Source organism: Poecile atricapillus, chromosome 3 (assembly GCF_030490865.1).
Source record: "Poecile atricapillus isolate bPoeAtr1 chromosome 3, bPoeAtr1.hap1, whole genome shotgun sequence".
Taxonomy (NCBI): Eukaryota; Metazoa; Chordata; class Aves; order Passeriformes; family Paridae; genus Poecile; species Poecile atricapillus.
In genome coordinates this window covers 112,261,680-112,288,049 of record NC_081251.1, presented here as the reverse complement: position 1 = coordinate 112,288,049, position 26,370 = coordinate 112,261,680, and the positions used below count along the sequence as shown (strand labels likewise).

At 41.6% G+C, this 26,370-nt stretch overlaps 1 protein-coding gene across 2 annotated transcripts in view; it reads left to right on the top strand.

Annotated features, from left to right (window-relative positions):
* The window catches only part of PLCB1 (phospholipase C beta 1), a 336,286-nt gene that overhangs the window by 83,921 nt on the left and 225,995 nt on the right, over positions 1 to 26,370 (top strand). For both annotated transcript variants that reach the window (XM_058834148.1, XM_058834149.1), the window contains exon 3: positions 10,734 to 10,802. In XM_058834148.1, the coding sequence (XP_058690131.1) occupies positions 10,734 to 10,802 (69 nt within the window). The remainder of the gene's footprint in view (positions 1 to 10,733; positions 10,803 to 26,370) is intronic.

The window sequence follows — 26,370 nt, the reverse complement described above, 5'->3', positions numbered from 1 at the left end:
TGCTGTGAAAATCACCTTTGAGGTTTTTAAAAATTGTGCATCATAGAGGCTTGGGGACCTGCAGAGTTTTTGGGTCCTCTCCTTTTGCATTTCCCTGCAAGGACTGAGTCTGTCAATGCTTTCTTCAAGTCATGTTTGAGTCACCTTCAAGAACATGAACTTTCTTTTGCAAAGTCAAGAAGTCTTGGTGTGCTGCTGCTGGGGGAAAGGTACTTGGAATAATTATGCTCCAGAGAATGAAGCTGAGAACATTTCTGGGGGAGGAAACAGCAACTGCAGTCAAATGAGCTGCTAAATAAGGAAACATCATTAAACAACAGGGCTAACCTTAGGTTTGCTGCCTGGCTTTTAGTTCCACATAGTAGGAGAAAATATAAACAGGAAAGAGCCAAAGAGTGCCCTGATAGGAGAGAAAAATATAATCTTGTGCCTGTGCTGCCAACAAGACACAGCTGGCAAAAAATGCCCACTTTGTAACAGCCCCAGAGTGTTGGATTCAGGCAAGGAATAAAATGCAAAGTTTGGAGTGTGCTGAGTGTAATGCTGAACGCAGCCAACTATTGGCACCCTTCAGGTGTAGGCTGAAGTGAGTCCCTGTTAAGAAAAGTGTGTTCTTCAGTTTGATGGAAGATAAGAGCTAATCATCCATCTTTACAGGTTTTTTGCTGAATTACAACTTGGTTCTGTTTTGTTTATGTGCCTTTGATGCTCAGAGCAGCTGGCTCCTGCAGGAGAGAGTAGCTGAGTAATTGAGGCTTGAGTGTGGTGTAGGGCAAAATATTTTGGGAAACGTGGCTTGGCAAGAATTCAAGGTCTTCCAACAAGTTGCCATTGACTTATCTCTGTTGTGTTTGCAGAATGACCCGTATTTTCTCATTCAGTGTAAATTCCAATTTCAGGCACAGCTGCCAAGACTAAAAGAATCTGAGGCATGTGCATGAAAATAATTATATAAAAATAATTTCCCAGCTCTATCTAGAGATTTATAAAATAATGGTGAAGAATATCATGCATTCAGATTAAGAGCAGATGAATGTAAATTAAATCTGTAGAGATTCACCCACTGATTCTGATCTGGGGATTTTTTTTTTTTTTTTTGCTTTGATTTTTAAGATGCACTTATCCATAAACCCTGAGAGCATGCAAAAATAATAATGATTACAGCTTGTAAAGAATAAATTAGCAAGAAATTCTTACTCCCCTCTAATTAATTCCCTAATAAACACTAAACAAATAACTGTTTTAAAGTCACTTATATTTACAAGGTACGCAGCAAACGGAGGTAATAAGGGAAATTCAAGTGAGGCAGCAGCACGTGAAGTGAAAGGGGCTGTGGGAGGATGGAGTGAGAGTTTGTGCCTCAGCACAGAGAGAAGAACATGGAAAATTGCGGCCCAGCACCTGCCCTAGGGACTGTGCATTTTGAAGAAGCAAAATATGATTTCCTTCAGAATAAGAGATTACAGATCTGTTGTGCCCTCACCTGCACGTTTCTCATCTCTTTGGTGAGTGTGGACACCTTCAGCTGATGCTGTTTGTGTGCTTCATCCTCCTTGAGAGCAGCAAACAGTCGAGGATCTGGCTGGGAAAAGCTTTTCCCTCTGTGTGTGCAGCTACTGCTGCCTTTTTCTGATGTTCATATAAGGAGCCTGGAAGTTGAAGTCTCCTGAAATTCTTGGAATATCAACACCTGCTAGATAGGCCACTTAGAAATTAGTATTTAATGAATTACTCTCTGAACTATCCAGTGATAACTTTGGAGATTAAGCTGCCTGTGGTGGTTGGAGTGGTGAGAACTCCAAGATTTAGCTGTAAATAAATACAATTATTTCACCACTGCAGAAGAACATTTTCTGTGCTCTGTGTTTATGGATATTGTGCAGTGCATGTATTAATATTCAGAAACACATCAAACCCCTTTTTAAAAGTGATTTTTGCTTTCAATAGCTGAAGAAAAATAGTCTAATTTTGCCCACACTTATTAGAATCCATATAACTCAGTTCTTATTTCTTTCTAGACTGAATAGCTCCTCTTCCTCTCAGCTGATTATACAATGCATATATTTATAGACAATAATCATCCCCCTCTTAGCTGTTTGGTGGAAGCCAAGCTCTGAGTCTCATCTAACAAGAGCCTACTCTAGGTTCTGTGATCGCTTCTGGAACCTTCTCTGTAGCTCCTTCAGGTTAAATTCACCTCAGAGTAGTGGTGACCAGAGTTTGGGATGATGACTTGTCAGTTATGGCTCATGTCATTAATCAGAATTCAGACAGAGAAGATGTTCAAAGCTTCCTGTGCCAAGAAAAAAAGAAAAATTAGCAGCTTAGGTATGATCTGGCCAGCAACCTCATTCTGTCTCTTGGTTTTTTTTGTTGTTTTACCTTCATGTGATTAATATTCCTTTCATCATCTCATCTAAAGCTTTGCCTATCAGACTAATGTGCATGCAGCTATTTGGGTTATTTCTCCTCCCTTTTCTGAAATTGCAGATGTTTTAGGTTTTTTCCAGTCTCCAGGTTTTGCAGGTTTTCAGCTGTTGTTGTTAGTGCTCAAGCAGCATGTTGTAGCTGGAGTCTCCAGTTGGAATTGTGCCTGGCCTGTGGATTTTCCAGTTAAGTAACACATGCCAGGGCCGTAGCTAGAGGAGTTGGCAGGGATGTACATTCTGCTTCCATACAGCTTTTAGTTGATTCTCTTTATCTGTGCATGGAAGTGGCAGGCATGTAAGTAGGACATGGATTGCTGTGTTTGTGCCTTAACATTAAAATTCCCTGTGTTATGTGGGGAGCAGAGCAGCTCCAAGGTCCTAATCTCCCAATTGTGTTAAATTTAGATCTGGAAAAAGCATTTATTGTTTTAAAAAAGACCAGCCAAAATCTCTGTGCTGTTGACATGAATGTGCAGTCTTCAAACCCCTCCACAAAACCCAACTAGTCAGAAGAAGAATTATTCCAGAGCAGTTGAGTTCTTCCAAAAACACCTGCACCTGCTGAAGTAGCTTCTAAAATCAAACAGCCAGAGCCACTAATTTGTTAATACTTGTTTAGATGCCTCCAACTTATGCTGCATGCATTAAAAAAAAAAGGCTTTTCTAAATGTTCAAATCTCATTTAGTCTTGGAAAAACCTTTTGTGGGTGGATGGATTTTCCTGATGAGGAGCTGCACTGTGAGGTGTGGCAGAGCAGGAGTTGTACAGTGGTTTTCCATGTGGGATGAAAATCTCTGCTCCTGCTGTTCACTGTTTGGGGCACTCTGTTGAAAATAATACATTTTACTTGCTTCAAAGGAAAAAACCATAATCTCTGTGTAGTCTGTGATCCCCTGTCAGTGGGAAATAATGGAATGAGAACATCACCCCCAAAATATGGTAGATCCCTTCTTGGGCAGGCATTTAATCATCATAATCATACATGTTTGAGTTGTGATTTGAAAGGAAAAGTTTCTGAAAAGAAATATTGAGGGTTTTTTGTTGTTTTTTAATATTCTGCCTAAACTTTAATTCACTGTACTCTTCCTTGTGACTCTAAAGCTACAAATTGCCAGGTTATTCTCAGTTATGTGAATAAAAATCAGTCAAGTACCATTATGAAGGCTGCCTACAAGGTACTTTTGTGTTTTCTTCTGGAGCAGGTCCTCCCCCAGCTCTTTTCATTTTTGAATATGGCTGCACTTCATGAACTTTCCTTTTGCTCCTGTTCTTCCCTGCTCGTGTGAGTGGGATGTGCAGCGGTGTGAGAGCAATTTCAGCAGATCCAAGCCAGGTACATTCAAGGTGTTCCTGTCCATACAATTCCCACTGACAGCGGCAACAAATCCAGGTTGTTGGATGAGAAACTTGTGGGTTTAAGTGTTCTTGTGGTGGAGCCTTTCCTGGAAAGGGAGATCACTGGCAAAGGCGTCAGTGGGATAAGGAGATGCCATGTTCATGGGTGTGGGATTAGGATAGGGAGGAACTTCTCCAGCTTTGTCGTTGTTTTCCTGCTGGGAGATGACAAACCTATTGCTCCTCTTATTCACTGATTGTCTTGTGTGTTTAGGCTGTAAGATTAAGGATGGTGGCTTGGTTTTTTGCAGTATGTACTGACGTTCTGAGTGAAGGGGAAGTGTTTGATATGCCAAGCTGAGCATATATCCTATCAACACTGGTGACTTTGGACTTGAATTGTAACATCAGTTGGCTGAGGCTGATGAATGGCTGAAGTCTTACCTGGTATGGAAATTTTCTCCTTTTCCAGTGCACTGCTGCTATCACTTGGGATGATGGCTGATCATAGCACACCAAGTCTTCCCTGTGTCCTTTGTCTATTTGTGATGGTCAATTTGCTGGGATGAAGCCTGCTGAAGGCAGGCAGCAAATCTTTACTGTGTTCTCCTGCTTCCTGTTTCTTTGCACTAAGATTTGTATTGTTAAACCTCTGTGCTCGTTTCTAGACTGCTCTGCCACAGCATCTGTAAATCCAAGGAAATGAAATTTTCCTTTAATGAAGCAGCAAAGAACTCTATGCATAGCTGCAGAAGAATTGTTTCACTTTCATTATTAAAAGGGCACTTAGCATGAAGATTCCCTCTCATTTTTGTCCTAATAGCTCAATGTTTTATGTTTTATATAAACCGCAGATCATTTTTGCTGTACTAGAAAATATTGCTGTTCCTACAACTCCAGGGATACAGTGAGAGACTCTGTGTTATTAAGATAGCCAAAACTTTTCAGTTTGGGGCTTGTTTTTCCATAGGAATGCTTCCTGTAGGGGCTTTGCAGGAGGGATGTCATGCAACTCTGCTTGGATGTTCTTCCTGAAGATGTTCTAGGATGTTCTTCTACCAGGAAACCTTTCAAGGTGTTTAGAGCTCATTCCCAGAGCAGTTGAGTCAAATAATAAATGCTGGTTCTTGCCTTGCTGAGATCCCCCGAGTCTTTTTGAATTAAGAATTAGTGACCACCAAAGTTTAGCACAAGTTCCAATTTTCAGATAATATGTTTTGGGTAGTAAGAAATCGTTCTGTTCTCTTTCTGTTCAAGTGATTTTTTTTTTTGAAAAATTTCTGTTCTTTGTGATACCAAGTCCCATGGTTCTGCCAGTTGTTCAGAAATGCTATTCTACACCTAGGGAGCCAAGTGGTCAAAGCAGGGTTTAAACCCATCCCTTGTTTTCCAAGCTGCTGTTCTGTGGAAAAGGAGCACATGGCTGTCCTCTCTCCCATCTCCTCCCTGCCTCAGGGGATGTCCCTTGGCAGCACAGGTAACAGAACAAATGGCAGCAATGCCTCCCCAGCTCCATGGGGAGCTATAGCGCTGCTGATGACAAACAATCCCCTCTTCTGGGGGTTTGGAAATTCCTCTGGGTGTGTGGTGAAACGTGCCAGGCCTCGTGCTCAGAATGGGTCTCATGTGGATGAGGCTGCAGTGTTTTTCTGCCTGTGCTCATTGGCCGGAAAGGAAAAGCTTGAAAAGAAGAGATTTTGGGTGAAGTATTGGAGGCAGCAGAGTGTTTGCTGTGTTTCCCCTCACAAACAGCTGTGCCTCTCACCCAAATTTTCATTTCACGTGCCAGGGTGGTAGATTTGTTTTGGGCTTTGGATTTTGTAACAGATGTTTAGAACGCAGATAATTGAGAAGCCACTTAACCAAGTTAAAATTCTGTGTGTTTGACTGACCTTTGAGATGTTAGTGGCTACTCTAGGAGTAAGAACCTTTATTATTTGAGTGCCTTGCTGCTGCTTTATTCATCACTAGCAAGGAGCTAGAAGGAGGTCTGGCTGCTTTGGGCAGATTGGCAAGTTTAGCATTAATAATGTAATTTTAATTTTTTTTCTTTGAGAAGAACATGTGGGAAGGTAACAAATTACTTTGAACTTGTGAAAGACAACTGTGCTGCAAAAGACTGCTGTTGTTGAGGAGAGTTCTCATGTTGATTTGAGGTGTACGTGCTGCTCTGCTGCTGCCTTATTGACACAGCCCATAATTTTGATGCCCCATAATTGAATTGTGTGCTGCCAGGAGGAAGCATGGAGACAGCTTCTTCAGGGACTGTCTCTCTCTAGTGGGATGCAGTTATGAATTATATAATGGGACTTTTGGGGAAGCACAGCACTACCTTAGCACAGCTCCAATTACAGTCATTGACAACCTTGCTGTTCCTGCTTGTAGCTGTCGGTGCAGGTTTCTGTTAAATGTCTCACCATTCCTCCACATTTTTCCTTTGGGGATGAGGAGACAAATTGCCGTGTTTCATTCAATTTATTCTTAATGATAATAAGGAAAAATAGGTATGTTCTGAGCAGGGGAATGATACATGACATTCCCTAGTACTGCAAGCACCCTTTTGGAACTGGCACTAAATATCCACTCTTACATGGGGAATTTCATCTGTGTGGCTGATGGATGACTGTCAAAATCTCTGGAACCAGAGTGAGGTGTATTCCATAAATGGCTGTAAATTGATGAGTTTCCATTGGTGTTTACTCTGAACCTATGGGGCCTAAGGTAGTTCTTTAGTACAGTTTGCATTTTCTTAATAACTCGCAAATTCTTCACAGCAAGGGTGATGGAATGGGCTGCCCGGGGAGGTGGTGGAGTCACCATCCCTGCAGGTGCTTAAGGAAAGACTGGACATTGCACTTGGTGCTGTGGTGGTATTTGGTCAAAGCTTGGACTCAGTGATCTCAGAAGTTTTTTCCATCCTAAGTGATTCTGTGATTCTATAATTGTTCCTTGTCAGATTCAAGTGTTGCTCTTAATATTTTCTTTCTGACCTGTTATTCGGACAGTAGTCATGTGGTTTTATTTAAAATAACATTTCTTAAATGCTGAATAAAAATAAGTATAACATAGAACTTCATGTTTTTTCTTCCAGAAATATTCAGTGCTTTCATGTTCAGAGAATGATAAAACAGACTTTCAGTATTAAAGTACCATTTCATTTGATTAGCTATTCCCAATAGAAAGTGTTGTTTGACTCTCTGTTTGAAGTTTGTTTCAGCAAATTGGCTTTACCCCTTTGAAAACTTTGACCAGATGTTCCCATCCAGTAGCACTAAACGGTGCTTGTTTAGAAAACTGGCTTAGTTTTCCCAAGTTTATTTTGCTAGCAGTGTATCAAGCAAACTTTGAAGACAGTCTTGTGTCTTCTAGTAGACTGATTGGTAATACTTAGAAGTATTAGATAAGCTTTCAGGCACACTATTTCTTCTTCAGATTTGAAAGTGTGAAGCCACAGGTTTTCCAGCTATGTGGAAAATGAGTTTACAGAGTTTAATTTGTCAGATCTTCTCCCTGCTTGGCACTGGCTGAGAGCTGAGAGCCATACATTGGGAAAAAGAGCATCCAGCCAAAGGGGATATGAAAACAGAAGTTGAGCAGTTGAGGTGAGAGCAGCACATGACTCCTCAGGCACAATGAGTGCTTGTAGAAGAGTGGAATTACTTTTGTTGGGGATGTCTATGCAGTAACTGGCGTTCTGGACTCACCTGTGCAGCCTCTGCAATGCACACCTGCTCTTGCTGGGTCTCCTTTACATAATTTTTGGAGGTTCTGTGGTTGATCCTGCTCTCAGCCCACCCTGCTGCTGATGGCTCTCCAAGAGAGGTCTCCAGTGGTATCCAGGATTCCTGCTTTCTAGCTGGGGTTAGGTCACAAGCACGTTCCCAAGGCACCATGACTCAGCTGGCATCATTTTGGGCAGTTTAAAATAGAAGTGAGCCAGATCCTCAGCTGGTATAAATTGGTGTTATTATATTAAATTCAGATGGGCCTAATTACGAGTGCTCAAGCAGACACTGAGGATTGCACAATCCATTGCTTTTGTGAGTGTGTGCTCACCCGTAAAAGTGAGATTGCACAATGCAGCCCTTTCTGAATGCATCTCTGTCTCAGCTGCTAATTGAAAACAAACATGATAGGATTAATAATTCACTGCTCCAGAATTTTTGTATTATGAATGATTGGAGGGATCTACCACTTGCATTAAGAGATGCTACTCTATTGCAGGATTAAGTCCCAGCAGCAATGATTGGAGTTGTCTAAACAGGGAAAAGTTGGACTTGCAGAGGATTTGGATATTTTCTTCCCCCCCTGGGTGCAATGGCTTCCATGCCCTCTGCAACACAGACTGCATTTTCCAAGCCTGCATGGAGGAAGTCATTAACAAAACTCCCGTTTTTTTAGGTGGAGGAGGGCTTGGGCTGTTCTGCTGCGCAGGAAATGGGGCACTTCTTTGGCCACTCCTCAAGTGTGTTTTCCCTTTACAAAAGCCCCCTCACATTTTGCTATAGGGAAATAGGAAATTTTCAGTATTTCCTCTGACTTTGCAAGGAAGTTGATCTCTGCCCTCTTAATTAGTTGTTTAAAAGATGAAAGCAAGTGCCTGCGGTGAGGGAATTCCGAGAAGGTTTTTGGAACCGAAGTACTAAGAAATGGCCCATTATGAATTGTGATTTATCCAAACCTCCTAATCACTGCCTGCAGAGGCACTTCCATGGATGCAGGTCCTGCTCTCATCTACTTGTTTTAAATGATGCTGTCAAATAGTAGGGATAGAAGGGTTTCTGGGAATAGGATTACAAACCCTGTGTTCTGTGCCAGAGAGGTAACAGGGCAGGAAGGTATGAGGTGCATGTTGGTGGTTCAGCCTTTCCTACAGCCCTGGCAGCTGGACTGAGCCAAGTAGCCCCACAAAACTCCAATTTCCCTTACTTTTAGATTGGCCTTGCCAGTTCTTGGCTCCTCAGGTGGTCACATCTTGTGCACATGGCTTGGTGGCACGCAAGCAGATTGAAAGCAGTAGTCAAAACTCCAAACCAACCCAATACCTGTGCATCCTCCTCTGTCTGGGAGGATACACAGCTGGGCAGGGTTGTTCTGGTCATTGCCTTTTCCTTTTCTCTGTGTCTCTTTTTAATGTGTGTTATTCCACTTAAAAGGGAGTTTTTGTGTTTGTGTTATGGGAGGTCTAGTTGCACTTTTGTAAGTGACTAAACTACTAATTCTGTTCGTTGTTATTCTCTTTTTTCAAAACCAAAACACCAGACAAATAAAAAAAAAAGCTTTTGAAATTCACTCTGTGTGGCTCAGCATTGCTGTGTAAGATCCATTTTTCTTCCGCATATTTAATTTCCCTCATGTGTTTGCTGTTAAAGCCTTTATTTTTAGTGCTTGTTAGTTCTTTCAGTTGTGGAAACCTGATTTTTATGACATGATCTGCATGTGCCTGGAAACTCTGTGGAACATTTTACCATGGGCTTGAGACCACTTCAGGGTGTGGGTATTATTTGGTGTTGTAAATATAACTCCTGTTTCCCACCTCAGTTCTTGCACTGAGTGTGATAAACTCGTATGTAGCTCTGCCATATTCCATTGTTTCCATTCTTGCCAGGAACTTAATGGATTAACTCAAAGGTCAAAGGACTCAAAGCCCTCCAGTGCACTTCATTGTAAATTGTTTTTATTTAAAGTTTCACCTGCACTGTCAGAAGAGTGCTTGTGTCCATATGCCCAGAGTGTTGATGGAGTTTGGGTTATTTCCACCTTTTTTCACCCAGCCAGTGCTTTTTTCTAATCTTGTGAAGTTTTGATACTCTTGTCCTCCTTCAGGCGAGTGAGAGCAAAAAACAAAAACCATCTCGAAAGTGCAGGTTTCCTCTGAACAGGCTCCATGGAGAGGGGGAAAGTGTTCATGGAGTTCAGCAAGAACTAGAACAGAAGGGAATTAGGATTGTTAGGGGGACAGAGGGAAATGTGATGAATGTACAGTCACATGAAAATTTGTTGGTAGTTTTCTTAGTAGAAAACAAAGATCTGCAAGAGCTGAGTAGGAGTGGGTTCCTTAAAATGAAAACCAAATCAGAATCCGAAGTAACCCCTGGCAAAATAACATGTCCATCAAGTATTTTTTTCTTCTCTGCTTGGAACTGAAAAGGAAGGGACTAATGACTTTGTTCAGCACAAAGATTTCAAGTTCCCTGCACAGCATTTGCAGTTACTACTCTGGAAGGTTGAAATGCTTGGAAGTGGTGTGGCTCTCCCTGCAGTGTGGTCACAGTCCTGCTGTAATATTTCAGATGGCTGCTGGCAGCTGGGAATCACACTGCTCCCATCTCCGATATCTGTCCTCCTTCCAAATGCTCAAATCAGGGAAAGGGGATTCTTCTTGTTACTTGTGTGTAGGGGAGGGCAAGAATTTGCCCAACAGCAGCTGTCATGATGTGCTAGCTTTGTTGTACAACCCATAACTCCAGAAGTAGGGCACAAGCTATGAAATGTCTGTCAAAAAGTGCATATGTTGTACTGAGCAGCAGTCACTAAAATTGTTGAAGCTTGTTATCATTATAGATGTAACAGTTCTTGGGGTTTATGGGCAATTTCCAAAGTGTTGTGGCAATAAAATAAATCAGGTTTTCTCTTGCAGAAGCAGGGTTTTCTGTTTGTGACACTGTCTTTTGTCACACTGTGACAAGCATCAAAATGCTGAAATTGTATTAAAAGGGTTAAACGAAAAGCACAGCAGCTGCTACTTAGCGATCCAGGAAATCAGCTTGACTCTTATGGCTTCTATATAATCTATAAACCATGGGAGACCTGCACAGTGCTGCTGTTGGAATTGCCTGGGTGCACCTGAGCTCTCCTAGAAGCTGATCTCGGTTTGGACAAACAGGTGTGGGAAGTGGGACACTGATAACATAACAAAGCTTCTTGAATAATGTAATAATTACTTGTGTTGCAATTTTTCCTTCTAGGAGACTGAGCTGCTGGATATCAGCCTTGTCAAAGATGCCAGATGCGGAAAACATGCCAGAGCTCCCAAGGTAGGAATTCTTGCTGCGTGCTTCCCTGTTACACTGATGACCTAGATAAAAAAGAATGGGAATTATATGCAAGGATTGAAAAGATGAAAACAAGTTCCTCAGCTTAAAAGAAGTATTTTGCCTTTTCTTTGTTTAATACTGTTTCTGTTGAGAAGTGTTGGGATTGTTGAGCTGGATTCAGTGTGTAAAATCCATCTGGAAGCTCTGCTGGCAGCACAGGAGCAAAAATCCTGCTTTGTCAAGGTACACTTACACAATTTCTTGGCTTTCCTGATGGGATGGAGCTGATACTTGTTTGAGTCCATTTGATGCTTTTTTTGTGATTTTCCTCTTTCAGTGCCCCCTGCGGCCAACAAGGAGGATTTTGGCATTTTTTTAAACTGCTATCAGAGAAGTTGGAATATCAGCTCCCTTTGGGTTTGCCCTGATGTACTGTGCACTCATTTACAGTCTCTACAGACAGTAGGCTGGAGATATAAGTTCTCTCTGTTTTTGTTTGGGCAGACACAGCACATCAGAGGAAAAACCCAAGCACTCCGCTCCAGAAGCAAGAGAGTGCCAGGGAATCCCAGGAGTGACAGGAAAAAATTTAATCTCCCCAGGGGCTGGAAAGTTTGGCCTTGCTGCTGCTTAGCTCTGGCTGAACTGACCAAAAGAATGTTTCTCCTGCTCTCATCTTGGGGGATGAATATTCCTGGGTCCAGATGACCTCTCTTCCTTGCAGCCCTGGGCCCAGGCACAGCCCCAGGGGCTCCTCAGCCCCCTGAGGGCAATTAGGAATGGAAAAGGTTGTTTTTCCATGCCAGAAAGCAATTGTAGTTATCTCTGAACAGACTATTCATATTTGGTTTTCAAAGCTCTCCATGTAGTGCTGGCAGCATTTTAAAGGCTGAGTTATAATTGAAATGCAATAGAAGTACTTTATGACATCCACATTAATACCAAATGAGTTCACCATGATTAATGGTTCTATGATGAATAGCAATAAAGTATTAACAATGTCTAGAACATTATTTTAAAATGCTACCCGCTTTACAGAGGACATTCATGTTCTAACAAAATGTTTTTAGCGAAAATTTATGCATAGCTATTGCCTTGGTGACTTTTATTTATTGGGTTACATAAAGGCTGGTTTTGTTAGAGCACGTTACAGATTTGACAGCAGTGGCATTAAATGAAGGGTAGGAGAAAATCCTGGCCCTCAGGGTGGTGAAATGCAGCACCTGTATGAATGAGCTTGCTTTTTGTCATGGATTTGTGTGTGGGCAGCAGCTGAACAGCAGCTGGGTCGGCCGTGGATGGCATCTTGTGAATGGTGTGAAATTAAAGGCTGCTTTTGGGGCCGTTGGTGCCGGTTTTGCTCTGATCCGTGGTGTGGGGCTGAGCAGAGCAGCGTTGGCTGCAGGTGAGCAGCATCACAGAGCCCTGCGTGTGTCACTTCCACACAGCATCTAAAGCTCACCTGTAGAAAGCTTGGCTCCAAGTCAGGCAGCAGCAGCTGGGATTGCAGAGGTTTCCTGTAAAACTCGTGGGATTTTGCCTGAAGAGAGAGTGCTGGGAATGGAAGATGCTCACCAAAGCTTTTCAGGGGCTCTTTTCCACAGCTCTGCTTCCAGGTGGGAGCACCTCCTGCTTTTACTGTAAACCAAGAGACTGAGGTGATTTTCTCTACATCACCTCACCACCCCTCCTCCTGCCCAGGGTTTTGTGCATTTTTTATATTAGGGGACTTCTGCCAGTTTATGCAAATTTTTTAATCTATTTTCAGAATGATGAGAGTAGATTTCATCCGTGGGTTGTCATTACAAACTTAACTTAATGGGAATCTTTAAACCTCATTTGGTGTATTTCTGATCTACTGCTGCTTTTTGAAGGAAGTGTCTTTTTTAATAAGCCTTGACTTCCCCACTAAATAAAAAAAGAGTAATTCCTTTTTATTTTTGTAGTAAGCTGTATTTCAATCTTACTAGCTTCACCCACAGTAAGCTACCAGAATGTATGATGTGTGCTTTACACAAGGCCACCAGCAAGAAATGATTTTAGAGGACTTTAGGCAGTCCTGATTTCCAAAACTCAGTCTGTTCTCATGCTGCATTCCGTGCACTGCCACGAGTATTCTGCATTTCTGAAAAAGGACTGGGAAGCACAAAGGGTTTCACCATTTCTCTTTTTTTTGGTTGATATTCAGTTTTCATAGTATTTTTCCATAAGTCCAGTATCATATATTTTGTGATTGTTCTTGCATGTTTTTTGCATCTTCCTGGGGTTCTGATCCAGCTGGTCTGATTGCTTTCTCCATTCCCTTAGTGTTTCACCTCAAAAGCTCCCTTGAAGGCACAGAAGTGCAGCTCTCACCCCGCAGTCCTCACATTAATGTAGCACAGGCAATGAGCTGAGAACACATTTTTGGGTACTGTGATGAATCTGTGGCTGCCCCTGAGCAGTGCTGTTTCCACAAGGGCAGGAACCTGGGTTTCTAATGATGTAGAAGGGAGTTTTTAGTGGGTACCAAGGCACCTGATGCTTGGGAGATGAAAAGCAGTCTACTCAAATGACCCTGAGAAGCTCCAGCATCGCCTTCTTTTGCACATTGTCAGAGATGGCTCCTTCTGTCTTCAGCTGCTATTTTCAGAAATGGTAACAGAGTTTTCCATTTCTATGCAATATACATGCAAAGGCTGATTCCTTGGTAGGAAGGCAAAATCTCAGAGCACAGCAGCAGAGCTCTACATGAGAAGAAAAATGAAAGTCGTGTTCTGAAGGGAACAAGAAAAGACACATTAATTGTGTATGTTAGGAAGAAGTGCCTACATTCAAAGTAAAATGAAATTTATAAAGAAGTGAATGAATTATAAAATGATTATCAGGACTTTGATTTTTAGTTTGTATTAGAATCAGGTAGGAAAGGGAGTGAGAGGCATTTTGGGAACAGGAGAAAATCATTAGTTGTGATGAAGCAATGGTTCATTTCCCCTTTTTTTCACATTACCTGGTAATATTCTTTCAAGCTTTGGCTTGATGTGCAGACTGAGACATCTTTTCCCTTGTAAAGTTCAGTGACGAGGTGTGCAAAATAACACAAAATGTGCTTTTGTACAAGGAGGCATTAGGAATAGCAATGAATATTCACATGCCTTCTGGAAAGCATGGAAGTGCCTCTCAAAAGAGTGAGTGTGCTCCTTAAAGGGAGCTGTAGCTAAAAATGTCAGGCACCAGTAAATGCTGAGAAATGAATGGTCAGGTGGTGAAAATTTGGCAGCTGCAAACATGCTCACAGGACTAGGGAAGTCACACTTCTTACCATCTTGTATTTACTTTAGCCAATAACAGTTTCTATGGAAACTAAAATCTTAAGCAACTATATGTGTTTTTACTTGCAAGAAGAAATACCAGGATTAGTTGACAGGGAGAAGGAAATAACCCCATGGTAAATGCTCATACTGAAAACTTCTGATGCATTTGATCAGTCTGTTTTCCCTTGGCATCCTGTTTTCCCTCATAAATCATTCAGCAGGAAATGAATTTCTTTAAATAACATATACTGTGAAACCTGTAGGAGATGAAATTATGAATGATAGAATCACTCTCATGCCAAGATGTGTTTAGAGAGTAATCCCCAATTTTAAAAAATCTGGCGGCTCCTCTGCCCCAAGTTTTCTCACTTCTGCAAGCAAGCTCTACAGATGGAAATAATTGATGTTTGAATGTCAGAAATTTGCCAAGACCCCAACTACTATTTTAATATCAGCACCAGCTCTCTGTATTTCATGGCTTTTCTTGAAATGCTCGAGTGAGATGATTTTGGACCTATGGCTGTTGTAATCCAAAAGCTGCTGTGGAAGGTTTGCTGGCTTCTAACACATCTGTAGAGGAAAAGCAGCATTTCCTGAACTAGGTGAGCTCAGGAAATAAAAGGAAAACTAGCAAGGAAAGTCTAAATAATTATTCTTCTGAAAATCAGGTGATTTTAGGGGGAAATGAGGATGTGCAAGTCTATTTGAATTGTCAGAGCTCTCCAGACTGTGCTGCTGTGCACTCCAGGGCACTGACTGAGAGTCAGTAGGACTGACAGTCTATGCAGGGACATTTCTGTTGTGTTTAGTAACACCCTGATTAGACTGCCTGTGGGAAATGGCAGATTTATTGGATTTTTCCCTTTCTGTGCACTCAGTCTATTCCCTGGAAAAGCCAGCTATGTCCATGGATGGCACAGGACAGCAACACACCTGCTGCCCTTTGCAGCACTGGCTTCTGTCTCTCTGCCTGTCCCAAATGCTGCTGTTGCTGTTATTTTTGTCTTCTGATATAAATGCACGCAGCTTTCCCTTCAACAACCTTGATGCTAAATTAGAAAATGTAAATTATGGCAAAGCAGTGTTCTATTTCTGCCAAAAAGAAATAAAAATGGAGTGTGCATGCAGCTCACCTTCTTCCCACTCACCTTGGGGATAATAGCGACAGCCACAAATATCTGCCCCAAATGTGTTTGTTCTTTTACATAACTGCCTTTTTTTTTTCATAATAATGATTGAGTAGCATAAACATTTTGTCTAGGTTGAGTTTTACTTTTATAAGGAAGGTTAAGATAAATTTCTTTGGATGGTATTTGGCCAGTGCTCACATGGAAATTGAAGTGGTTTTAGCGGCCAGAAGTGTGGGAGCTGTGGGCCCTGAGAGTGAGATGGCTTTTCCTTGGACCCTCTAATGGCCCAAATTGTGACTTTATTCACAACCTCTAATGCTTGGGGAACCAGGACCTTTTCAGCAGCATATCATTCACTGTGCAACTTAGCTCTGTCTGGGCAGCTCATCGAAATCACTGCTTACAACATTCAGGGCATGGCAGAAAGCACAGGGTTTTTTCCAAGGCTTTCACTATGAATCACTGCCAGGGAGATTTAATTTATTTTTTTTCCCCTTGCTTGCTGACTGTTTCAGTTAGCTTTCTGAGCTGGTTGGTTTTATACTTTTCTTTGTCATATTTATAAAGCCTCCATCTTCTTTTTGTTTGCCTAAGTTCGCAGCGCAAAGGCTGTAATAAGAAATTCCGTATTTTAAGAAGCACAGAGGCACCTTACAACTGTGATTTTAAAACTTGACATTTAAATTTGAAAAGGTATGCACTGCTCAATTAAATACGTGATATTTGAGTTCATGAAAACACCAGACATTATCGGTAGAACTGTGCTTTAAATGCTGCTGCTGCTTTGGAATAAACTTGTGTACGTGCACACTTTTTTTTTTTTCCCTTTCCCATTTTGGTGTGACCAGTGTTGGTGCCCAGTAATCCAGGACAGGGATGTCTCATTCCTGCTTTCCCAATTAATGATGTTAATGGGACAACATGTCCAGCCACAGCTGTCACAAACCCCCACGCCCTGTCACTGGTGATGAACCTCACCTGAATCTGACAAACAGCATTTTTGCAGTGTCTGACAAAAAATTTAAAAATTGGTGGGATGACTAAGTTATATTGGAAGCACTTGTAAAGATGTTGATACTGCCTATCAATATCCAGTGTTACCTGTTTGTTACCTTGCAGATCCACACGTTACCTTTTGACTTGCACCAAGATCACAAAGTCTTGGGAAAGCCCAGCCCTAATGCAATACTAATACAAAAACTAATAAATAAAATGTTGCCATCCATAAAAATAAGGAATGCTTCATCTAGCCTGTCATGAATATTCAGGCTGGAAAAAAATTCAAAATTTTTCACTGGAAAATGTAACGGTACTCAATAACTGAACCATGCCAGTCTTTCCTTCAGAGCTATAATCTCCATCTAGAAATATTTCATAAATATTAAAGTACATATTTTAGTGGTAGTGTGGAGAGTTCTGATGGTAGTGCAATACCCTCGAGTTTCAAGTGTAGGATCAACAGGCTCAAGTGAAAATGTCACAGCAGTTGCATCTTTCTGCAACTGTTTAGAACAGATGATTAAAATTTCCCTGGTTTATTGGAATCCAGCTTGGTGATTTGTCATTACCTCCCTTAGCTTGTAAACAGCCGTTTGGCGAAAGCTGTCAGGTTTTAATTAGTTGCAAAGGTTTGATATGCTTGTTATCATCTGCATATAAATAGGGGTTTTGGGGCTCTCCTGATGGAGCTGTGAGGCTTTTTGGTCTGTGTGTTGTCCCAGGGTGTGGCTGTGCCACTGGGATGCACCTTGTAGGGACACAGGTGTCCTGCAGAGACCTCAACCAGTATTGCTGGGAAACATTTTATTTGGAATATGAGAGCAGAACCTAAAATTCAGCTACAGGTAAGGTAGTGAATGGGAGCAGATAAAATAGCCAGGGGTCCATGTGAGTATAAAGCAGCAGAAAACTATGGATTTCCAAGGTGGTGATATCAGTATATTCACATTAATCCATGTTAGTGTTTTTTCAAAGCATCAAGCAGAAAGGAGACTGACTTCTTTTACTTTGTCTGCTGTTGATGTGCAAGAAAGTGGGCAAGTGCATCTAAATATCTTTCTGGGTTTTTAATACAGTACCTTATTTCTGAAACCGAATTAAAAAAACTCCCTTCCTGATTAATTATAAATAGGATTATGCTACCAAGTAAGACTTACAGATACTTCATTTTTAAATAAGTCCTGAGCAATATTTGTGTGGTGATAACAAAAAAACCTTGCAACTGTATTGAGTGTGAGTTGCCTGTCTGTGGCTTTCTCAGCTCTGTCACCTCACAAACTAATCCTAGTTAAATAAACAAAATTATCAGCTGTTACCACTGGGGAGTTCAGATACTCTGCCCCTCCTGGGCAGTTAATGAGCCATCCACAGGGGTGTTCCTACAGAATGGATGGCACAGGGAAGCAAAATGATTCTCTGTAGGCCAGAACTACAAGAACTTTTTCTGAGGGCCAGAAGTTGGCTTAATGCATTTTCCAACCCTTTGTGATTCACAAGAACAAAGTGCAGTGAATTCCTGGTGAAAACTGCTGTGTTATGACTGGTACACAGCTATACATGATTTAGGGAGGTTTTTCTCACCATGGAGGGCATTGTGGATTGAGTCTTTCCAAAGAGGAGCATTTCCACAGCTACAGACTGGAGGAGTAGAAGTTGTACAGCTGCTTCTCAGTGAAGCTGATCTGCACTAGCATTGCACAGAGACAGAATCAGGAGTAGTTTTTTTGCATGTGGATCTTCTTTCTGGGGTTAACTGCATTGGAAGTGTCCAATACCCTTCATGATTTGGCTTTACATGGCAAAAGTCACCTTTGGTGAGAAGGTTGACCTGCAGAGAAATCTTGTTTATGAATGTACGTAGGTGTGCTTGTTGGTGAACAGAAACCATTTTAGGGACTGGGTAAGAAAGCAGGTGAATTAAACATTTCCCAGACTTAGGCATTCTTGAGGATGAGCTTGCCTTCATACCCCTCAGGTGTAGGTTGAATTATTAACCAGCCTGAAATGTGAAGAATCTTACAGGAGTACTGACAGAAATGTGTCAGTGCTCTGGGACTGTGGTGTGTCCCAGAAAAAGCAGGTGCAGAAAGGGACGATTCCATGCTGATCTTACACTGAGGTTCAAGTAGCTCTCAATTTAGTTGGTACCACAGTCCTGAATTGCCAAACAACACAGAAAAAAACCTGAGTGTTTATCTGTAAAGTGCAGCAATCTGTTAAAATGCAGGTTTGCCCTTTTAAACTCCATATGGTTAAGGTTTGTGAGCTTCTGAGTTACACTGTTTATCTGGAGGAATTTGGATAAAGCACAATTGCCTTACATTGGAGAAGAAATCCTCTTGGCTGGAAGTTTCTTAGGGAGTTCCTGGCTTGATATTTCACAATATCCAGTTTCTATGTTGTCTTTTGAAATGAGAGTGAGCTCAGAGGTGGGATTTAGAATCAGGCCTAGATGGAAGCTGATATTTTCCCACCCTGTTGTGCACTGTCTCCATGGCTGGGGCTCATTCCCATCAAGGAAGACTGGTTTGTTTCCACATGTCAGACTTCCAATGGTGGTGAATTGCCATAACACCTGTTAAAAGAACATCTCTTTTCCATATTATTTCCAGGAGGAATCCTAAAACAAGTGTCAGTGTAACTTGCAAATACTAATACATCATGATCTTGTTTGAATTCATGAAAGTCATGTCCACTCCTAGTGCTAGGTCAGTGTTAAACATAGTTTCCTGCAGCTGGTAAATAATTGGATTTAAAAAAAAAAAAAGTTCAGAAGAAATGAGATCTTTCTGTTGTGTTGAAACACAGAAAAATCATTATCAACTTGGTCGTTTTCATAAGAAATTACTGTGATGGGAGGTTCTGGTAGTTCAGGGGAGCAGTGCTGATGGTGGGTCTGACTTGCAGCGCCTCCCATGCTTATTTTCCCTTTTGTGATATTGATAATGCCATAACTGAAATTGCACAAAGATTTCTTTCTGTTCTTGTTGCTGCTCGAATTTAACCTCCTCCCTCTGAGATTAATGAAATACATTTAAAATAATTTATATGAGAAATTGTGTGCTGTAGTTGGGAATGTTTAGTGTAAATGGCTTGAAAATGGTGTTTGCTAATGAAGTGGCAGAAGCAGAACAGCCATGCTAGGTAAGGTCATGGTATAAAGGGGAAACATTAATCTTGGAAAGAACAGTTGTAATTTGCATGCTGTTAAAATGATTTAAAAAAGGACAGAACTGAATTCAGGTAAACTAAAGCGTCTGTGTGAATGGTTACCCTCACATTGAGACAAATAGAAGAAGCTAATGTGTGTGGGGATAATTGGTAGAGCTGTGGGAGCAGATCCCAGCCCTCCCAGGGCAGGGGGACTCTGCTCTGGCTGTTGCAGAGAGCCAGGCTCCCTTCAGAGGTTAAAGATCAAAGCTAACACTGGAAGGTTTTCTGTAGCACATTTTTGGTATAAAAGTCTAAACCTCCAAATGGATATTTGGCAGTTTGAGAGGGAAGGCTGATTTAGCAACCCCAGTTAGCCCAGTTTTGCTGAGCTATGCCTTGATAAGGACAAAGATCCCTTTCTGCCCTTGCTCCCAAAGCTGGCTCCGAGCATCTGCCCACGCTGCTTCTTCCATGCTCAGAAGCCTCAAGCTACATCCCAGTGGTTTCCCCCTTCCTTCTCTGTGTTTACCCCTCAGACCACACTGATTTTATAGGAGAGAATGTCACCTTCTCCAGGAATATTTATATGTTTGGTTAGAGCAGTGGTGAAGTGTTTCTTTGCAGCTGTGGGCTGATGCTACCAGGATAGATGGGCAAGGTGTTGAGAGGCAGGAGGAAGGGCAGGACTGCAGCTTGTTTAGGTCTCATGGTGTGTGTGTTTTATAGGTCAATGCAGGAACATTTTCAGAGCTGCTGCAGGGTTTGCTTGGTTTTGGCTGAAAGGAGAAGTTCCTTTGGAGTTGCTTTCATATCATCCTGCAGAGTTTCTGTGCAGTGCCCGAGGCTCTGGGATGCTTTGGGAGCTGAGGCTGCTGATGCTGTAGAGTTTGAATCTGATGAAAGTGTTGAAGGCCACTTTGGATGGTCCTCTGAGCAATCCAGTCTAGTGGAAGGATGTCCCTGCCCATGCCAGGGGTTTGGAACAAGGTGGTCTTTAAGGCTTCTTCCAACCCAAACCATTCTACTATTCTCTCATAACTTGCAGCTTCTCATAACTGATGGTGTTCATCATTGCACCGTGTTTGTCCCTGTACTGAAAAGTGGCAGCACTTCTGCGTGTTTCAAAGGAGCTATTGCTGCTGTAGGAAACACTGAGTATGATCCAGCTCGTTATTACAAGTTTGTGGCAATATATCAGCTGTGGGAAGTGATTGTTTTTTCAAGACTTTTTTTTTCATCATGCTGGAGTTAGGAGAGTTTCAAATGGTGGGAGGAAAAGTGAAATTATTTAACTGTTGCTTACATAATAAAAAAGGAGAATTTGAAAACTATGCTTAGGTTTCCTCATATTTTGATGATGCTTGGCTTTTCCTTTTGGTTTATATTTAAAGTGTTCTCTGAAAGCATAATCACTTGATATTGCTAATTTAAATGTTTGCCTGTGACACTTGCAAATTATGTAATTAAAAGGAGCCCTTTACTGGTGTTTTTAGGAATCAGATACCAGCTTGATTGAGAGCATTTAAATGTCCACGTGTTTGAAAGGGAGGTACTGTGTTTTCTACTTCAACTGAAAACTTCTTTGGACAAATTATGAGTGCCAAGGTAAAATTTATCAGGCTGTAAACAAACATTACACAATCTCTGTTAGCTTTCTGCCATCTGGCAAAACAATTCTCAGACAGTCTTGTGCTCTTCACAGCAGTGCTGTGCTTGGCAACATGGGAAAAGCTGCCCACAGCTGGCAGTGCTGCCAGGGGAGGAGAAGGTGTGGTGGAGGAGCCCCAAATTCTTGTCTCTGTGTGGACCAAAACAAACACTTAGGCTCTTAGGGATGGGGATGTGAGGTCCCTTCCCTTGCTCCTAGACCAGGTCCCTGCTCCTGGCACTCTGGATCCCTCCCCATGGCTTTAGGAAATTTCATGTTTTTGAGCTGTTTGAATATTTGGAATAATCTTCAGATTATTGATTTGATATCTTTAAGCAAACTGAAGAGCTTGTGTGACTCCACAGCAGGGAGGACATAACCTGAGCACCCCTAGTGCTCCTATACAGATTTGCTCAGTCCTATTTAAGATTCCTGTAATAATCAGTATCCACTGAGAACTCCCTTCCTGATGGAAGAGGGAATTGCCTGAGCTGGGATTGCACATCCCATGGAAAGGAAGTGGATTCCTGCCCTGCCTGCAGAGCCTGATTCATCACAGCACTTGGCATATGCTCCAGGAGCCTTGTAGGAAGAAACCCTGCAATGACCAAGTATTTGTTTAGCACATCCAGGAAAGGTGTGATCCCAGGATAAGAGAACTGGGAGACAGTGTCATTTAAAGAGAATTCTATATTAAGTAGCCCAGAATTAAGATGAGTGATGAGAATGTAGAAGTGTTGTCAGCAGCTTTCCCATGAGTAGGAATTGTGCCTGTTAGTCATGCAGTTTATCCTGATAATAATTTCAAAATTATTTGCAAGATTATTTAGAGTATGAGGAAAAAAAATGCATTTTCCTTTACTTTTTGAGCTACGTCAAGTGTGATATAAAGCTATTTGATCTACAGTTATTTCAATTGTAGTTGAATATAAGAGACATACTTAGAATTCTAATATGCTTATAAACCAGAGAAAAAGATGAGATGTTTTTATTTGCATGAAAATAGTGAACCCCTGAGGTAGATGCAGATGGATATTTTTCTTTGGGTGTGCATTGTCTGTTGCCCCTGGGAGTAGAGAATTGAATTGCATGAATACACAGTTCAGTCTGGCCAGATGAGTGTGGTACAGTCACTCTACTTGCTGCAAATAAGAGAACTGGAAATAAAAAAAGTTAAATATTTGTTTTTCTCTGCTTTTCTGCACAGGATTATGCTTTAGAATCGCAAGGACCACCTTGCAAGTGTTAATACAGGCTCTGTGGTCTCAGCAGCATGGACAGAAAATAAAAAAGCTAATGACACACAGCAAAAGCCCTCCTTGGAACTCATGTGGCCAGTTTTGAAGGGAGAGAGCTGAGGAGTGGATTTCATCCTCCCTTGCACCATGGAGACAGCTGTTTACACAACCAAGCCATTTTAGAGTAGTGTTTGTCACAGGCTTAAACCCAGAGCTTATTTACATCAATTGCTGCAAATCAGAGCGCTTGGGCAAAGCTAAAAATCTATTTATAGGGCACTTATCAGTACATCACATGTTTTCCAGTTCCCTTGATGCTGGAGTGTGCCCACCCCTCAGTGAAATAAAGAAATGCTTTTCTAGCTGGACCTGTGAGCAGAGGCAGCAGAAAGACAAGGCTTTGTGTGTTGCCTCCAGTTCTTCACTCTCCCATCAGTGGATGATTGCAGTTTGGGGGGGATGGATTGATTTTGTTTGGGTTTTGGGATGTAGGAGGCTTAGAAATGTCTCCAGGAAATGAAAAGGCAATCAACAGGCAAATCACCAAAGGAAAGGGGGTGGGAAAAGAAAGAAAGCTGTATTTCAGTTATTTATTCTTCAGATGTGCAGCAGGGTTCTTTAAAATTCCCATCACCCAGAGGGAGCTGATTGGCTTCCTTTTAATTTTGCTTCAAATCATAAAACCTTAGCTTGAAAAGCCAACTTGAGTGGGCTCTGCCCATCCAAAATCTCTTTCCCAAGTTGCTCTCAATATGGATTAGTGGATATAACAAAGAAAAACCTCATCACATTGCAAAAAAAACTGGGCTGGCTGGTCATGTCCTGTGTGTGTAAGTGAGAAATAACATGCAGGCTCAGAACAAAAGCACTAATGTTTAAAACCATGGCTGGGGAACAAATACGATGGCTTATTGTATTAGAAGAGCTTTCTTGAAATGTAGGGATGAGTGATGTGGGCAGCAGCTGGCTCTGGGTTTCAGTTCTTCTGCAAACCCTGGGCTGGGAGGGCACAAGTTTGGTCTGGGCACACAGAGCAGAGCTGGGCTGCTTCATTCAGCTGGGTTGGTTTGGTTTTCAGCATAATTTGATGTGTGTGTTCTGCTTTCTTTGTATTTCTGCACTGGGAGCTTCATTAAAAGTTGCATTTTAACAAATGTAGATTAAATTTTTTTCTTAAGTGTCAGAATGGAACGAGACAAAAACAATTCTGATGAGCCTTTTTAGCAAACAGCATCACAAGGGAGACTTGGAGGAAAAATTGTGTGAATTCGTATTTAGTCTAAAATTCCATATTTTAGAAACAGTAGTTAGCTATTAATTTAAATATTTTGCAAATATTTCTGTTGGTTTTCTCATTTTAAATACTTGATGTCAGTGGAAATCATCTACATTTTGCTAGACCAGAGACAGATTTCTATTTGAACAAATAGATGTTTTTTAAATTTAAGAAAGCTCAGAATGGGTACGGTAGAAAGGGACCACAGTGGGTCATCTGAGCCAAACACAATCTTTTCTATTTCTAACTTAAGATCTGTTTCTGTTTGTTGTTTATAGCTATATTACAGATAGGAGTGCTGTTACAAAGCATGAACTGTGCTGTCTAAAATAGACTTCTTTAGAAATGCGGGAAATGGTTTTATCTATTTTTTGACGTGTCTGTCATCTGTTAAAAGTGACTTTTTCTCCTGAAGGGAAGAGCTGGGTGGTGCTCACATGCCTTGTCTGGTAGGGCTGAAGAGTCAGCAGCTGACTGCAATTACATTGTCCTGGAGAAGTCACCACAGACCAGCCAGGGGACATTAAATTGGTGTGACAGACAGCCAGGGGAGGTGAAACGTGAAAATGGAGACCCAGCGAGAGGGGCAGAGCTCTGAAATGCCACTGAGATGTTGGGAGTTGGTGGCAGCCCCACAGCACTGCAAGCACTGCCTTGGCCATGGATTGTCACCCTGTGCCAGGATGTGCTCCAAGCAAAGGCACTTGAGTGTGGGCACAGAGCACCAGGGAGCCCTCAGGGCTGGGAAGCAGCAGAGATGTCTTCTCCAAAAACATCTGGCAAAGCCTGGACAAGATGTGGGGGCAAAGAGCTCCTTGTGCAATCTTAGCAGCTGTTTGGTTTTTATTGGGAAACAGCTAAGCCAGGAAAAAATCCAATAAGCAGCAATTAGTAATGCTGGTGCAGTTTTAGTGCACTGATATATTTATTTTTCTACTCTTTCTACATCTGTATTTACTTAACTCCTAGCTGGAATCCAAACAGTTGCTCCTTTGAAGAGGTTTGAAGTGCTGCGTGGAGCACCTTCAGTTATGGAGTTCAGCTGATGTAGGATTATTTCAGAATCACAGAATCATTAAGGTTGGAAAGGAGCTCTGAGGTCATCGAGTCCAACCTGTGGCTGAACCTTCACCACGTCAACCAGAGCTGAGCTGTGTGCCACGTCCAGTCCTTCCTTGACCAGGGATGGTGGCTCCATCACCTCCCTCGGCATCCAAACCAATGTTTAACAGCCTTTTCTGTGAAGAAGTTCCTTGCTGTCCAGCCTGAACCTGGTGTGGCTGTACCCAACCCAGCAAAGCATTTTCACTTAGTGACGTTTCATTTTTAATGCATTTCTCCCTTTTCTTTTAAAAAGTTTCATGGAAGTTAATATTGTTTCTTGAAAATTCCATGTGGAGTCACCTGAAGCAGGGGCTGAGTTCAGTGATATGCAGCCTGCACCACTGCATGTCTTCGGTCTGGATCCTGCATTAACCTGTAATCAGTTTAAATATGGTTTATAATCTATTTAGAATTTCATTCCTTTATCTAGGACATGTTTCTTTGAAGAAGAAATTGCGTTTGACAGCGCACTTCATGTTAGAGAGCTGAAATCCAATTTGCCTGATCCTAGAAAGCTGGCTCCCATGTTTCTGTTAATGAAAACTCTCACGTCATCCTGCTGTCCAAATCAGCAGGAATGACCACTAACCATCCATTACCATGGCTCAGCATGTCACAGCCAAAGCACCAGACAGGTGGGAAGATGGATAGAAACAAATCCCCGACCTCCTGCCAGTCTGATCTTCTGCTCCAGAGCCTTACAGTCTAATTCCATAAATATTTTCATGTTTTTTCTTGGTGTATTTAAAGCCCAAACTGTTTGCTTCTGTAGCTGCATGGCTATTTACTGACATTATTTCAGGGATGAAAGAGCTGACTGAAAGTGAAGGATGAAGATATGTTATCTGCAGTACTATCAGTGTAGCCTTTTTGCTGTGCTTTATAGTGAGCTGCAGGCTGGCAGGCCCAGCGTAGAGAGTTTGCAAATGTGTATGTTTTGTTTAAAAGCTGAGGAGCAGAATAGTTATTATTTTGGGATCTGTGCCTAATGCAATTTTCCAGTAGAAACTAAATCAGACAGTGCCCTCAATATTTGTTTGCTTTTTATGGAGTGAAGTAGGAATAGTGTGGATATTGTAAAATGGGAGTCAAGCACTAAGCAGGAGCAGTATTTACAAAGGCATTTGTGTTACTCAAGTATTTCTTCTCCATTACACTTTGCTAATGACCTTTCAAGTGCTTTCCAAGTTTACATTTCTTCAATTTTATGAATCCTATTTATTAAAAATAAGATCTAATTCATTCTTTTCTCCAACAACCTTAAATTATGGAATAGAGTACTTGTAATTCTAAGTAAATCTTTCATACTGGAATAGTAAATTGTTCTAAATTGATGATCTGCTGTGCAGCTTAACCTTGGTGATCAGTGAGGAGTTTGTAACATCTCATCTGTTTCTCCTAAATCTGGGAGGAAAATCCTGACAGCCTTGTCACATTTGCTTTCCCTAACCTGGAATATCTCAATCTAATTGTGCATCTCTGAATCATCCCTTATTTTTTTTCTTGGAGAAACGGAGCTTGTTCTGAACTGTCAACACCCAGAAAAATGAAAGTGGGAGACCAAAGGTTTCTAAAGGTTATCTGAATAAACTTTTGTGCTATGTGCATGTCTGATAATTGAAGGAAGACGCATCTGCTGCCACTGAATTGCTGCTCTTGGTTTGCATGACTCCTTGGCTTTCTGTTCTGAATTGTTTGACATCAAATAAAGACGTCTTGGAAGGAGG